This window comes from Panicum virgatum, chromosome 9N, assembly GCF_016808335.1.
Source record: "Panicum virgatum strain AP13 chromosome 9N, P.virgatum_v5, whole genome shotgun sequence".
Taxonomy (NCBI): domain Eukaryota; kingdom Viridiplantae; phylum Streptophyta; class Magnoliopsida; order Poales; family Poaceae; genus Panicum; species Panicum virgatum.
This window is the reverse complement of record NC_053153.1, coordinates 57213600-57226576: the sequence shown is the minus strand read 5'-3', so window position 1 is coordinate 57226576 and position 12977 is coordinate 57213600. Positions and strand designations below refer to the sequence as shown.

At 43.6% G+C, this 12977-nt stretch overlaps 1 protein-coding gene across 6 annotated transcripts in view; it reads right to left on the bottom strand.

The window, feature by feature from the left end:
• The window catches only part of LOC120687489 (paramyosin-like), a 34280-nt gene extending 28206 nt beyond the window's left edge, over positions 1 to 6074 (bottom strand). For 2 of the 6 annotated variants that reach the window (XM_039969499.1, XM_039969504.1), the window contains exons 1-9: positions 5897 to 6073; positions 5629 to 5774; positions 4470 to 4532; positions 3282 to 3344; positions 2921 to 3014; positions 2731 to 2839; positions 2603 to 2641; positions 1599 to 1682; positions 1433 to 1494 (exon numbers count right to left, since the gene is read on the bottom strand). In XM_039969499.1, coding sequence (XP_039825433.1) covers positions 1433 to 1494; positions 1599 to 1682; positions 2603 to 2641; positions 2731 to 2839; positions 2921 to 3014; positions 3282 to 3344; positions 4470 to 4532; positions 5629 to 5686 — 572 coding nt within the window. In that variant the 5' untranslated portion in view covers positions 5687 to 5774; positions 5897 to 6073. Of the gene's footprint in view, positions 1 to 1432; positions 1495 to 1598; positions 1683 to 2602; positions 2642 to 2730; positions 2840 to 2920; positions 3015 to 3281; positions 3345 to 4469; positions 4533 to 5628; positions 5775 to 5896 lie in introns of all 6 variants that reach the window. The other 4 variants (XM_039969500.1, XM_039969501.1, XM_039969502.1 and 1 more) reach the window with 4 other exon arrangements.
• Between the last annotated feature and the right edge of the window lie 6903 nt (positions 6075 to 12977).

Here is a 12977-nt window from a genome sequence, read left to right as displayed (position 1 = left end):
TCAGCAGTTACTTCAGAGTGTCATCTCCTCTCTACAGCAGGAGTTCGCTATGAAGGATCTCGGACAGCTCCACCACTTCTTGGGCGTCACTGTTGAGCCTCACCCGTCTGGTCTTCTCCTTCACCAGCAGCAGTACGCCCTCGATATCCTGGAGCGGGCTGGGATGACTGATTGCAAGCCCTGCTCCACTCCTGTCGACACTCAGGCGAAGCTGTCTGCTGATCTGGGTGATCTGGTGGCTGATCCTACTGCCTACCGGAGTCTGGCCGGCGCTTTGCAGTACCTCACCTTCACCAGGCCGGACCTCACCTACGCTGTTCAGCAGGTCTGTCTCCATATGCATGCTCCCAGGGAGTCACACCTTGCTGCGCTGAAGCGTCTCCTCCGGTACATCCGTGGCACTGTGGACCTCGGCCTGGTGCTTCACCGCTCGACCTCTGCTGAGCTGGTAGTCTACACCGACGCTGACTGGGCTGGCTGCCCGGACACTCGTCGCTCAACTTCCGGCTACGCCGTCTTTCTGGGCGGCAACCTGGTCTCCTGGTCGTCCAAGCGGCAGCCGGTTGTCTCCCGCTCCAGTGCTGAGGCGGAGTACCGGGCTGTCGCTAACGGCGTGGCGGAGGCGTCCTGGCTACGACAGCTCTTGGCGGAGCTCCACAGCCCGCTCACCAAGAGCACGCTCGTCTACTGCGACAACGTCAGCGCCGTGTATATCTCCACCAACCCCGTCCAGCATCAACGGACGAAGCACGTGGAGATCGACCTACACTTCGTGCGCGACAGAGTCGCCATCGGCGATGTTCGGGTACTCCATGTCCCGACTACCTCCCAGTTTGCTGACATCTTCACCAAGGGGCTGCCCTCGTCGACCTTCTCGGAGTTTCGATCCAGCCTCAACGTAGCTGGTGGCTAGCTGTGGCTGCGGGGGGTATTAGCCCTTTGTATTCTACTTGTACTCTCATCTTGTCCAGTCTTGAACACCGCTGCGTCGGTTGTTCAGACTGCGGGGGGTGTTAGCTTTCTTGTTGTCCAGTCTTGAACACCGCTGCGCCGGTAGTTCAGACTGCGGGGGGGTGTTGGAGTATATTGAGCCCATGTGTTTAGAGGCCCATCTAGAGGCCCATGTGTAGATACTATATATACTCACCCTTCTAGGGTTGGAGGAATACAAGCTATTATTCTCTCATATCCTCTCTCTTCCAGCTACCGCCTACTATACACTATAAACAATGAATCCCGTAAAATCGAGAATATGTAATCAGCCACTGAAACATTAGTAGTACATCAACCACCTGAGAACTCAGTGAAAGTAAAGATCGAAATATTGCCATCTTATAACATCCACAAAACCAGTATGATTAAGGTCCTCGAGTCCATGCCACTAAGTTATATAAACAATTGTCGTATATAAGTGAACAGCTATGCGACAAACCTTTCCTCAAAGTCAGCAAACTTTTTCAAAATTGCTTCCTCCCGCTCTTTCGCTTTCTCACACTAGAAATTTCAAAATAATAATATGTGATTCCCAAATTCCAACAGAAAACAGAATTCATGTACACAACATTTATATTTGGCTTATTAAGTAAACTAGAAAGAACCTCCATTAATGAACTGTCCCGTTCAGAAAACGCTTGAGCAACACTGCACTGGAAAAACCTTACTTGCTTTTCTAGATCCTTGTTCTGCATTGTTATTACAGGAAAGAAGGACATGTCAATAGTAAGCCAGAATATATATGAAAGGAGTCTCAAGCAAACACAAAAACTTTTTTAATTGTTAATTTGCTAATTCTAAAAAAATCTTAATTTCTACATACGAAAATGATGCTTCTGCTATCTATCTCATTACAATTTCCTAGTGCTAATTTCTAAAAAAGAAAACAGAAGTATGTGCAGAGGTCCGAGCATCTCTATCTCAATCTGTACTATTATTTGGCCTCATTCCCTGAACCACAGAGCTATGGTATACAAATCAAAAACTTGTAACTCCAGGCAGGTCCAAGCATAAGTATATCCTATCCTTCTACCAGAAGCCCATACTCATTAAATCTCCATTTTTTCCACTGAATGCATACACTAGAATAGTATCACTTATTACTTCAGAATCTTGCATCCCTAATGAAGAAACTATGTTTGTGCACAGCAAGTAACATGAACCAGTAAGGAGAGCCTCTCAAGATCCAAGATGGACAAAAATGGCATTCCACTGGGACGACCTACTCACTCAAAGGGTAAAAATGGCATTTTGTAAACTACTTTGGGGAGGAAAATGAAACAAAAATGCTGGTGGTAGCCAAAGGTATGGTCATAAGTGAACAATGAGACCTTTTAGTGGTCATAAAGAACTGTGTAATTTTTATATACTGTAAGAATTAAAGGTGCATTCAGAGGCATAGTACTGAAGCTGTGATCTTTTATTGTCAGTTGTCACTGAACTAGTTTTTTTTTTTAAGCACACGTCCACACCCTGTTACTCTTTGCCCATAGATAATGACAGAGGATCAAAACAAAATCAGGACTGCCACAGTAATGATCATTACTGCCAAAAGTTATAGTTCATACTAGACGAAACAGCCAGTTGTTTTTGGGTCAAAGTAGGAAACCTTTGATAGCTCAGCACCATGTAACTCAGCAAGCTGGCTCTGAAATTTAAGTAAACCACAGAATGAGAAAACAGAAGGAAAAAATAAAGGCACCTTTAAACAATAATAAGGAGAGAGAAGTAGCACACCTTAACTCGATAGGCTTCAGCAAGCTCCTCTTGTAAATTTTGATTCTCTCTTAAGCAACCATTTAACTTCTTCTGGAGGTTCTCAACATCCTGTTCCAAAGCGGCTGTCCTGAAAAGTTACAACAACAAAAAATTTGCTTTTTGTGCACTACAAATGAACTGTTAAAATTAGATATGGATATGGAAGCACCTCTGAGAAAGCATTCGAGTTGCAACAGAAACATAACCAGGACCAGCTTGTTGCATACACAATTGCTCAATATCTTTTCTGAGCTCATCACGTTCTGCAAGCAAAGTATCTATCAGCACATGCCTGTGCCACAAGAATATTATTAAACGAAAAGACTCTTAACAACTAGTAAAACGATTAAATGAGGCGCCTAAATCAAACTATTTCAAACGGAAAACGACAGTACTGAAACTAAACTACAGGATGCCAAGTTGGTCTACAGAGAACTGATATAATAAACACCAAAAAAGCAGTATGATAGGATTGATTAGCAAAATAAATACAAATGACAATCTTGTGTACCAAAGATGTGGGTGCATACCTCGCTGGAGTTCTTCAACTCGACGAGTTAACACTTCAACAAGATCCACTTTTTCATCCATTTCTACAGAAAAAGAGAAAAGGGGGTAATTTTTTGAATCACCAAATTCATTTTCGTATCCTAATTATTCAAAAAAATATTGATAGCAAATTTATGAGGAACAGAAGCCAATTAGCAAAGGCAAGCTCAGGTTGTTACTGTCAGCTCTAGGCCGGCGTTGATCGCCGCCGGCGAGAGCAGGAGCTCGGCTGCAGAGACGAAGAACTCAAGAACACACGCGAACACTTGGAACGAAAGGGAACGAGTTTTGCTGCTGCCCAAAGACCGCAGCGTTTTCTGATCTATTCTCCTTTTATATGTGAATTACAAGCAAAGGTCCTGGCGGCCGGCCGTACGCCGTGCTCACGACGTGTCCATCCCCACGTCCGCGTCGTCCAGCCAGACCCAGTCGCCCAGGTTCATGCGCGAGCTATTCTTGCTGCCACTACCTCCTACACGCACGGCGACCACACAAAGTCGGTGCTCGTGCACATGCATAATAGAAAAGGGAAACATGCAAGTCTATCTACAACGCAAGGCTTAACTAACAGTTACCCACACAAGCTAACTAGGTTTCTTGACAAAAAAAAACAAATTAGCCCCACAAATATGCTAAACTAGCAAGAGCGCTTAGATTTGCAGCATATTCCAAGAAGGTATGGTAGAACAATACTTGGTTCTTTTGAGAAGATGACTTCTGAAGGACAAGATCTCATGACATAATATGGTACCAGAAGCAACAAGACTATGAAAGTGGAGCTTCATATCCTACATTATTTTAATGGGGAACCAGAGAGATGCAAATGAAAAGGAAAACAAAAATGACTAACTAAGCACCACAAACAACTTCAAAAGCAATCATAATGACAGAGATTCAGAACTCAGAACCTTAGGTTCAAGAGGAAAAGATCATAGATTCTAAAAAATTTGACCATTGTAATGATTACTAAAGGTATTCTAGCAGTACAAATCATCATACATACCAAAATCTGTTGGCACAACAAGTAACCTTGCACTTCAAAAAATCCATGTTTGCTGCAATCAAGAAAGCTATTTTTTTCCACTTGGACTAGGCCTAGACTACTTAATGAAGTATTATCAATGAAGGTTGATCGACATCAGCAGATACAAGTAGAATACAGAATTTACCATATTGTAGCCCTTCAACACGACGTATTAATACTTCCAAAGCATTCTGTTTTTCATCCTTTTCTGTTCAGAGTCATATAGATAAGTTAACAATGTATATAGTTATAGCAAGTATAACATAATTAAATAATGCACTCAAGTAAGAAACTAAATGATATGCCATTGCAAAAAGAAAGAAAGAAAGAAAATTGCTTCAATGTAATATTTTTCTTGAAAACGGCCCAGTCAGATTAAGTGGTGCAAAAGGTAACTAATACTAGGATGGTAGAGAATTTTGGAAGTTAAGAAAAATTTGCTGGTTCAATACAAGAGTTTTTTCCTCTGACAAAAGGCGACAGTGGAAGCTGGACTTAGGGTCAATTATTCCCAGAAATTAAGGAAAGCACATCATGATGTGATGTTACAGCCATGCGAGTGCATTCACTGCTTCCGCTATAACAGGATTTTTTGAATTGTGGGAGGGAGGAATTAAGTCTAAACCACAAATGTTACCTAATTCTGGATTCAAATTTATAAACAAGTATCCAAGAGACATGACACGAATTTTTCTGCTCTATCAATAGTAATGTGCAGTATCTTGTGTCGTTCATTCAAAAGAATGGCATGGATTATGTCAAGCCTCAACGTTTTCATTGTCTATTATTGTAGTCCAATTCCAATGTGTATTTGTACTTCTCACATACAAACATAGCTCCCAAACCATAATCAACGACAAACACATAACAAATATCCTTTAATTACATGCAGCAAATTGGCACACACAAACAATCTCCTCAGTAACTTTGACATTTAGCATGATAATCTTTCTAATGCCTTTTCCCACTACTGCTTCAGTATTGACTAAGGTTTGCAGTATCGAAATGCAATTTCCCTTCGCTGAAGGAATCAATTCAATCAGCAGCTTCCTAAAATGAAATGACATCGGTCAAGAACCTATATAACATAATATCATGTGGTCTGAAGGAGCGCCAAAAGAATTTTGCATTGACCACATGAGACAGAGTAGTCCAGCCTTAACGCAAACATCCACCATACCACAACGGCACAACGAAGCAAGAGCGAAGAAACTGACACTAATACACTACCAATTACCAAAGCAACAAAGGCAACCTAGAACGCAAAACATTGCAACTAAATAATACCGAGGACCGGAGATTACCTCGCTGTAGCTCCTCGACCCGACGACGCAGCGCGTCGGAATCTGCAGCTTCGTCCATTCCAGAGCCCACCCCACGGCCCTGCTTGGTCGGGCGGGGATTGGGACTCGGGAGCACGAATCCGTGTCTAATTCGAGCACGGGCACACCTGAAATCAGCGAGGCAGGCAAAATCAACATTGAAACCAATAAACAAACTGAAAAACACGTAGGAATATTCGAGGTTGCTTGAGCTCAGGGAAGCGCGGGACCGATCGAGGGTAGGGCTTACCAAAACCAAGGGAGACCAGTACCTGGTTCCCGCCGGGGAGCCGAGGTGTGCGGGTCTCGCGCTTCGGCGGAGGCGGCCGAGGAGGGTCAGAGGGAGGGCGGCGAGTTTTGGGGGCGGGTAAGCAGAGACTGGACGACCGAGCTGTTTGATTCGCCGCTTCTGAAACCGACCGCGACCGAGCCCAACTTGGGTGTAGAAGAACCCCAACCACGCTTCATCAGTACTAGACTATGTAGCCCATGTTTGGTTGGGTGTGTATCCCTATTAGAGTATCTCCACCAGTCTCCTAATAATCTTTTCTCAATAACTGATATTGGAAGATGTCTCAATAATAATTTTAGGATTATTAGGTGAGTTGCTTTTGCAGTCTCCCAATAAACTTCTCTCAATCCAACTATCTTATTGGAAGAGTCACAACTTCCCCTTTATTTAGGGAGAGAGGAGGTGAATTATTGGGATGTCCCAATAACTATTGGAGAAAGGGGAAGATTTTGAGAGATTGATTGAGCACTAATTTCCTATCTACTCTCCTAATACGGTAGTTGGATTGGGGATTGGGAGACTGGTGGAGATGCTCTTAGTCTGGTTTCCGTTGTGCAATTGAGGTCGTGGCCTGGCTCCGCTATTGCAGCTGAATACAAGCCGGGCCTCGCTTAGGCTCTGTTTGGGAGAGCTTTTCTGGAACTCGCTTATAAGCTGAGCAGGCTATTTGACAAGCTGCGATCTGGAGAATCTGCTGCCTGAATAAGCAGGGTGTTTGGCTAGCCTAATTATTGCTGGTAGATTATCTATTCTGGGCATGAAATGACTGTTATACCCCTGAGGCTGATAATAAGCAGGGAGGAAAGAGAGGGCCGGCGCTCAGATGCGTGGGGGAGGAGAGGGGCTGGAAGGGGAAAAGCTGCGCGTTTCCGGATAAGCGAGGTTGGAGCCGTGTTTCGAAACGCCGTGGTGGGGAGGATTTTTCTGCGATCACGGTCCAAATAAGCAGGTTGATAATCGAAGTGTTTGGCAGGATTATTTGGCTTTTTCGCTTAAAATCTGAGTTAAGCGGTTCCAAACAGGGCCTTAACCAACCGGACGGCTCCCGCGTATAAGTGGGGCTTCTTCCGCTAGGATTACCATCCTAAACAAGTGTTCACTCCCGCCCGCCACCTCTCTCTTCCTCGAGCTTTCTCTCTCGCTCTTTTTATGGAGTGGAAAAAGTCTATTTAACCTCCCCAATTATTGATAGTGGACTACTTCACCCCTCCCAAACTATAAAATAAGATATTCTACCCCTAAATTTTTGAAAACCAGTCAAATAACCCCCTCAAGTGGTTTTGGATGGTGGTTTTGCTACAATAACACGGTTTGAGGGGGTTATTTGACCAGTTTTTAAAAGTCCAAGGAGTAGAATATCCAGTTTTATAGTTTGGGGGGTAAAGTAGTCCACCATCAATAATTAGGGGGGTTAAATAGACTTTTTCCTTATGGAGTTATCTCCCATTCCGCTCTAGGGTTCTCGATAAGGGGTTGGCTAGTAATGTCTCTCGCCCTCCTACCGCATCTAGACGGGCGCAACATCGCGACGGTGTGCTGAAGTGAAAATTCCTATTTGACACTGCTAAAGTTTCTAATTCCTTCCTTAGCCCTCTACAGAAATTCAAAGTTTGTTCCTAAAATGACACTATGATCCATTTGAAGCACGGTGTTAAGTGGCACATGAAAAGACTGTTTTGCCCCTAAATCAAATTAATATGTTTTGTTGTCAAGAATGAAAACATCTAGGCCCCTAGTGGGTTTTGGAGTATTGATTGACAACACGATTAAAGGACTAACTTGTTTGCTTAAGATTATGAGCAGGAATTTAATTGAGAAATCGGTACTAAATGAGATGGCACATGTGTTGCAAGCAAGTGTGTTTATCCCATTGACATTATATATACGTGACAATCAAAATAAAAACAGAAAAGATAGAGCAAGGTATTCATGGTAAATATGAAGACTCTAATATTTGCTAAGACTTGTTAAACCTATGATGGGATTCAAAGTGACAAGCAAAACAAAGAGAAAGGAAAAGATAGAGCAAAGTATTCATGGTTGAAATGAAGACTCTAATATTTGCGAAGACTTGTTCGATTTATAATGGGATTCAAAATGACAAGTAAAGATTTTGTGAATGAGATGTGATATGCTTATGCATAGCTTCAAATATGGAAGAACTTATCATTTGTGATGAATGTTGTTAACAAAAGAAGCAAGCAAGGAAAAATGAATGAGACATGGACATATGCATATATGTGGAGTATGGATGGAAATGGGTCGGGTCGACCCATTGGGTAGTTGTCCCAACCCACAAGAATAGGGCCAATGGGTTATAGGGGCGGACCTTAAACTCCAAAATGGGTCAATAGGGCCGAAACCTATTGACCCAATGGTTATTATGGGTCGACCCACTTGTCATATTAATAATTTTTTTATTTGATCTATTAGTTTTCTTCATTCTTTTGAATAAATACAACTGGTCATAAGTTGTTAGATTCTATATACTTCAAAATATAGTGAGAAAATATCACACGTTGGAAGTGAAAATGGATAAAATTAAAATCATGGATAGCTTGTAAACATATTTAATTTGATGCATTGCTAACAATTTTAATATATTATTGTGATATATTTTAATCTTGAATCTTATCTTTTCTAAAAGTGTTGATAGTATACATGGTTTGGATTATAGAAAAATATTTGGGTCGACCCATAATACCCAATGGGCCATCAAGGCCATAACATTTAGGAGAAATGGGTCGACCCATGACCCTTAGAATTGGCCTCGAGGCCATGGGGCCGGGTCCAAGGCCAAGGCCGGGTCCAAGGCCAGGGCCGGGTCGGCCCATTCCCATCTTGAATTGTGGAGTCTCAAATATGAAAGAACTTGTCATTTGTGATAAATGGTGATTAACAAAAGAAGCAAACAAGGCAAAAGAGAATGATACATGAGTTTATGCAAAGATAACATCTCAAAATGGAAAGCTTGCATATGAGATTGAATTGAGAATTCGAATTGATAAAGAAGATTTCATGCATGACATAAATCAACATGAGTTCAAGATGGACGGCTAGAATAAAGGTAGGGGACCGAGAGGCGTGTTTCAAGAGGCTACGCAAGCGACGGCTTGGGGGGAGCAAAGAAACCGATATGGGTTAAAGACCGGAGATCCTAGAGTCATGGAGAGCTCTATGTTGAAGAGTGTCATTATTCAAGTGAAGAAGGTGACTTGTGAATCAATGTTGGTTTTCATTCCTATGCAATTCAAGATTCAAAGTCACCAGGTCAAAGCAGGTATGGTCAAAGAATTGAAGATGTTGTGCCCTCATGGTATTGATCGAAGAAAGATCGGCGTGATCATAATGTGAAGCTCAAGTGAGGATTGTGGTAGTGATATATTTTATTTGTGCACTTGAGTATAAGTACGTCGTACTATCAAGAGGGATGCAACATCAGTGGTTTTGACAATACCAAAAGTGCTCAAAACAGTCCCAAGTGAGATTAGCCGGAAAGAGAACTAACAAATAGAAAAACTAGTGTGGGACCGTGACCGGTCTGACCGGTCTAGGCAGGAAAGTGCCCAACGGCTAGTTTTCAAAACTGACTGGTCTGACCGGTCTAATACTAACAGGGGCAACGGCTAATTTTATGAGAGGGGGTATTTATACCCCATGACTTCACCCATTAGGTGCTGATGCCATTCCATTCAGAACACATTTGAGAAGCTTGTGAGCACATGGAGAGTCCTCCCCAACATCTCTTGTGAGAGTTGCTTGATTCAAGTTGAATCCTTGAGTTGGGTTGAGTGAATCTAATCCTTGCGAGTCTTTTGAGGAAGAGAGATTGAGCTCTAGCTTTTGAGCACTTGAGGTTGCGTCGGCCAACTCGATCGAAGCATTTGTTACTCTTGGAGCATTGGCTCCTAGACGGCTAGGTGTCGCTGGCTAGCTCCCAAGATTGTGGTGAGCAGCGGCAAGTTTGTTGCAGCAGCGATTGTGTGCCACGAGGGCGCATGGTCATATAGTGGAGATAGGAGATAACTTGACCTTGGGGTCACCATAAACTTCCTCAACGGAGACTAGGATTCACACGTGGGTGTACGGGGTGAATCCGAACTTCGGTAAAATAAATCATCGTGTCTTTCTTGCATCATTTTTATTTCGGTTTGTTTTACTTACCTTGCATCATAGTCCTTGAGTTTGAATTGTGCTTCCGCTCGATCTACTTGGGTGTGCTTCATTTGTGTGCAGGGAAATACGTTTACTGATATAAATAACCTGCAGAAGACATCCTACAAGTTTTGTATAGGTTCAAGCTCGAGAGGGGATTTTTCCCTATTGGTGACTGCCTGTCTGCATAGACCGGTCTAACCGGTCCAGACAGTGCCAACAGGGTTAAGAGCTAAAATTTAAAGAAAAGCCTATTCAAACCCCCCCCCCCTCTATGCTACGATATCGTGTGATCAAGATCCTTTCAAAGAAGTTATATCGGTTTGGCAAGGATACTATTTTGGCATTATTGTTGTTGTGACAATTTTTTTAAATGTGTTCTCACATGTTTTTCATGCAAGGAGATATTATTTTGTATATGCAAATGTACATCAAAAATATTGTAACATTCCCCATCAAAAACCTCTGCCATATTCTCATTTCCTTTGAACAAACACAATATTGCATAACTGAAACAACAACCAGCACAGCTTCACTTGTTGGCTGGACAAATTCCAAATGTGGTACATCAACCATCTCAAACATTTTCATTGCCAAAATTGTCATCTTCTATGTCTAAAGTATTTACTCATGCAGTCATGAACAAATCAAGTGCACAATTGTGCTACATCAAATAAAAAACAATCACAACCATTTTGGCCAATGAGATTAGCATAAAATTATTCTGCATTTTGGTCCAGTTGCTCGCCGGCTGTGGCCACGAACCGCTGCAGCGAGTAGTCATTAGCAATGCCCGCTGAGAGCGTCGAGGCACGCATCGATGATGAGTAGCGGGAACGGGGAGGCTGGGTCGCCATTGCATTGCAGATGAGCGTCTCGAGGAGTGCGCCGACTAGCAGACATACATGGCCATGGGACGGTGCGGTGGCAGGCGCAGCCTCCAGTGGTGACGAGGGAGCGCACGGCGCAGTAGTGGAAAATGTTTGGAGTTGATGAAGGAGAGTGAGATCTTGGCGCCGGCGTTGACGGCGTAACTCACGACACTGGCATTTGTTGAGGCGGACGACGAGGTAGTGCACATCGATATGCGTGCCTTGGCCGGAGTCGAGGAGGCCAGCGAGATTGCCCGTGACGCCGGCGACATTGCTGCCCCTGCGGAGACGGTGCGCGAGGAGGAACGAGCAGTGGGAGGCATGGAAGGTGGAGAGAAGGGAGTTGTTGTCGAGGACCGTCACGAAGAGGATGTGGAGGCCCGCTGCCGCGGGCTGAGACGCCGTTGCCGCGGTGTGAGAGGTGGAGGTGGAGGAGCCAGTAGTGGTTGCCAATGCTAGGGAAGGATGTTGCCACGCGTGGCCGGAGCCACCACGCGTGCACCCATGCCGCTGACGCTTGGAGCCCCCGCGCCCGATCAAGCGTATTGTCATATAATGAGGATATTGATAAGTTTGCATATTGCTACTTGACTTGCATAAGAAATAAGGTTATTCATGTCTTCTTCATGTGTAGATGGAAAGTGCTCATGAAAAATACATGCGGGAAGAGAAATTGCAGAATTTGGATCTCAATTCGCAAGCCTTTCAGAATTTGACACCCTGACCCACATGTCAATGACTCAAGATGACCCCACATGTCATTGTGATAAGAGTGTCAAATCCTGAAAGGCTTGTGAATTAAGTCCCATTGGGTTGCATTATGCATCCCTGCTTACTCAAGAATAAGACATTGTTGTACCTTTTTTGTGCTTACTCAAGAATAAGACATTGTTGTACCTTTTTAGCAAAAAAAATGACATTGTTGTATCTCACCGCATGAATCTTCATATGTGTTGCATAGTAATTTTGAGCTTGGACTGCCTCGCAAGCCCACACTCACCTGCCGGTGACCACGCCGGTCCTAGCGGCCACCTCTCCTCGGGCGGTCACACCAACCAGGAGCGGCCACCTCCTCTCTTCTGCATCATGCTCTTTGGGTTTCTCTTCACCGGTATCCTTTGGTTCTGATCGCAGTGGTTCTCTCTCTTTGTTCTGTTGGGCTTTCAAACATGGATCCTTCCTGTTTGGATTTCAAGCATGGGGCTCTCTTTGCGGCTAAGGTACGACAACTTCTCTTCTCTACGGTAGCTTCCTCCTCTCCGGATGGTGCTTCGAGTTTCTGGCTGATTGCCTCCTTCAGTCAATCTAAGTTCAGACTCGATAGTGAATCAGTCAGCATGATTTTAGCCTTAGTTTTGGGAGGGGAGTCTGATCTACTTTCAGTGGTTGAAATTGATCATTGGGTTTTTAAATTCTGTGTGGCCTCATCAAAACTAGGTTTTCATGATATTTGCTTTGTAATCATTTTCTTGCACTTCATTTAAGCTCCATTTCCACCTCTGGAATGAAACTGGTTTGTCTCAAGCCAAAGTTGTTGTCAACGTTGATCATTCACCTGACTACCAATGGGTGGAAGTGAGACCAAAGAGAGCTAAGAAAGCTCTGGCATCATTTTCACGATCGGACATTCTTCCCCTCTTTGGAAGCAACACTATTCCATTGGTAAGATGAAATCAATTTTGTCTGTGTGTGTTTGGTCGTCTGAATTCTCATGATCTCTTACGGAATTCTGTGAGCAATCTGGATTAATGTGCACCTTCAGGTCAATATTTAGCGAAGAACACATATTTTTCAAATTTGAAGGCAACATTTACTGATCTTTCTCCATTTTTGGGAGTTTCCAATCTAGATTTAAATTTGTCATTAAATGGACTAATGAGCCTCCATGTCAACCTGCATCTACGACCATTTTGAGGATGGGTCGAAAACATCATGCCCATTGCCTTTCCAATAAACACAGCAGACCCAGTTGTCCAAATAGTGTCGGCTGCACCTCTTGCTTCCGCTTGGGG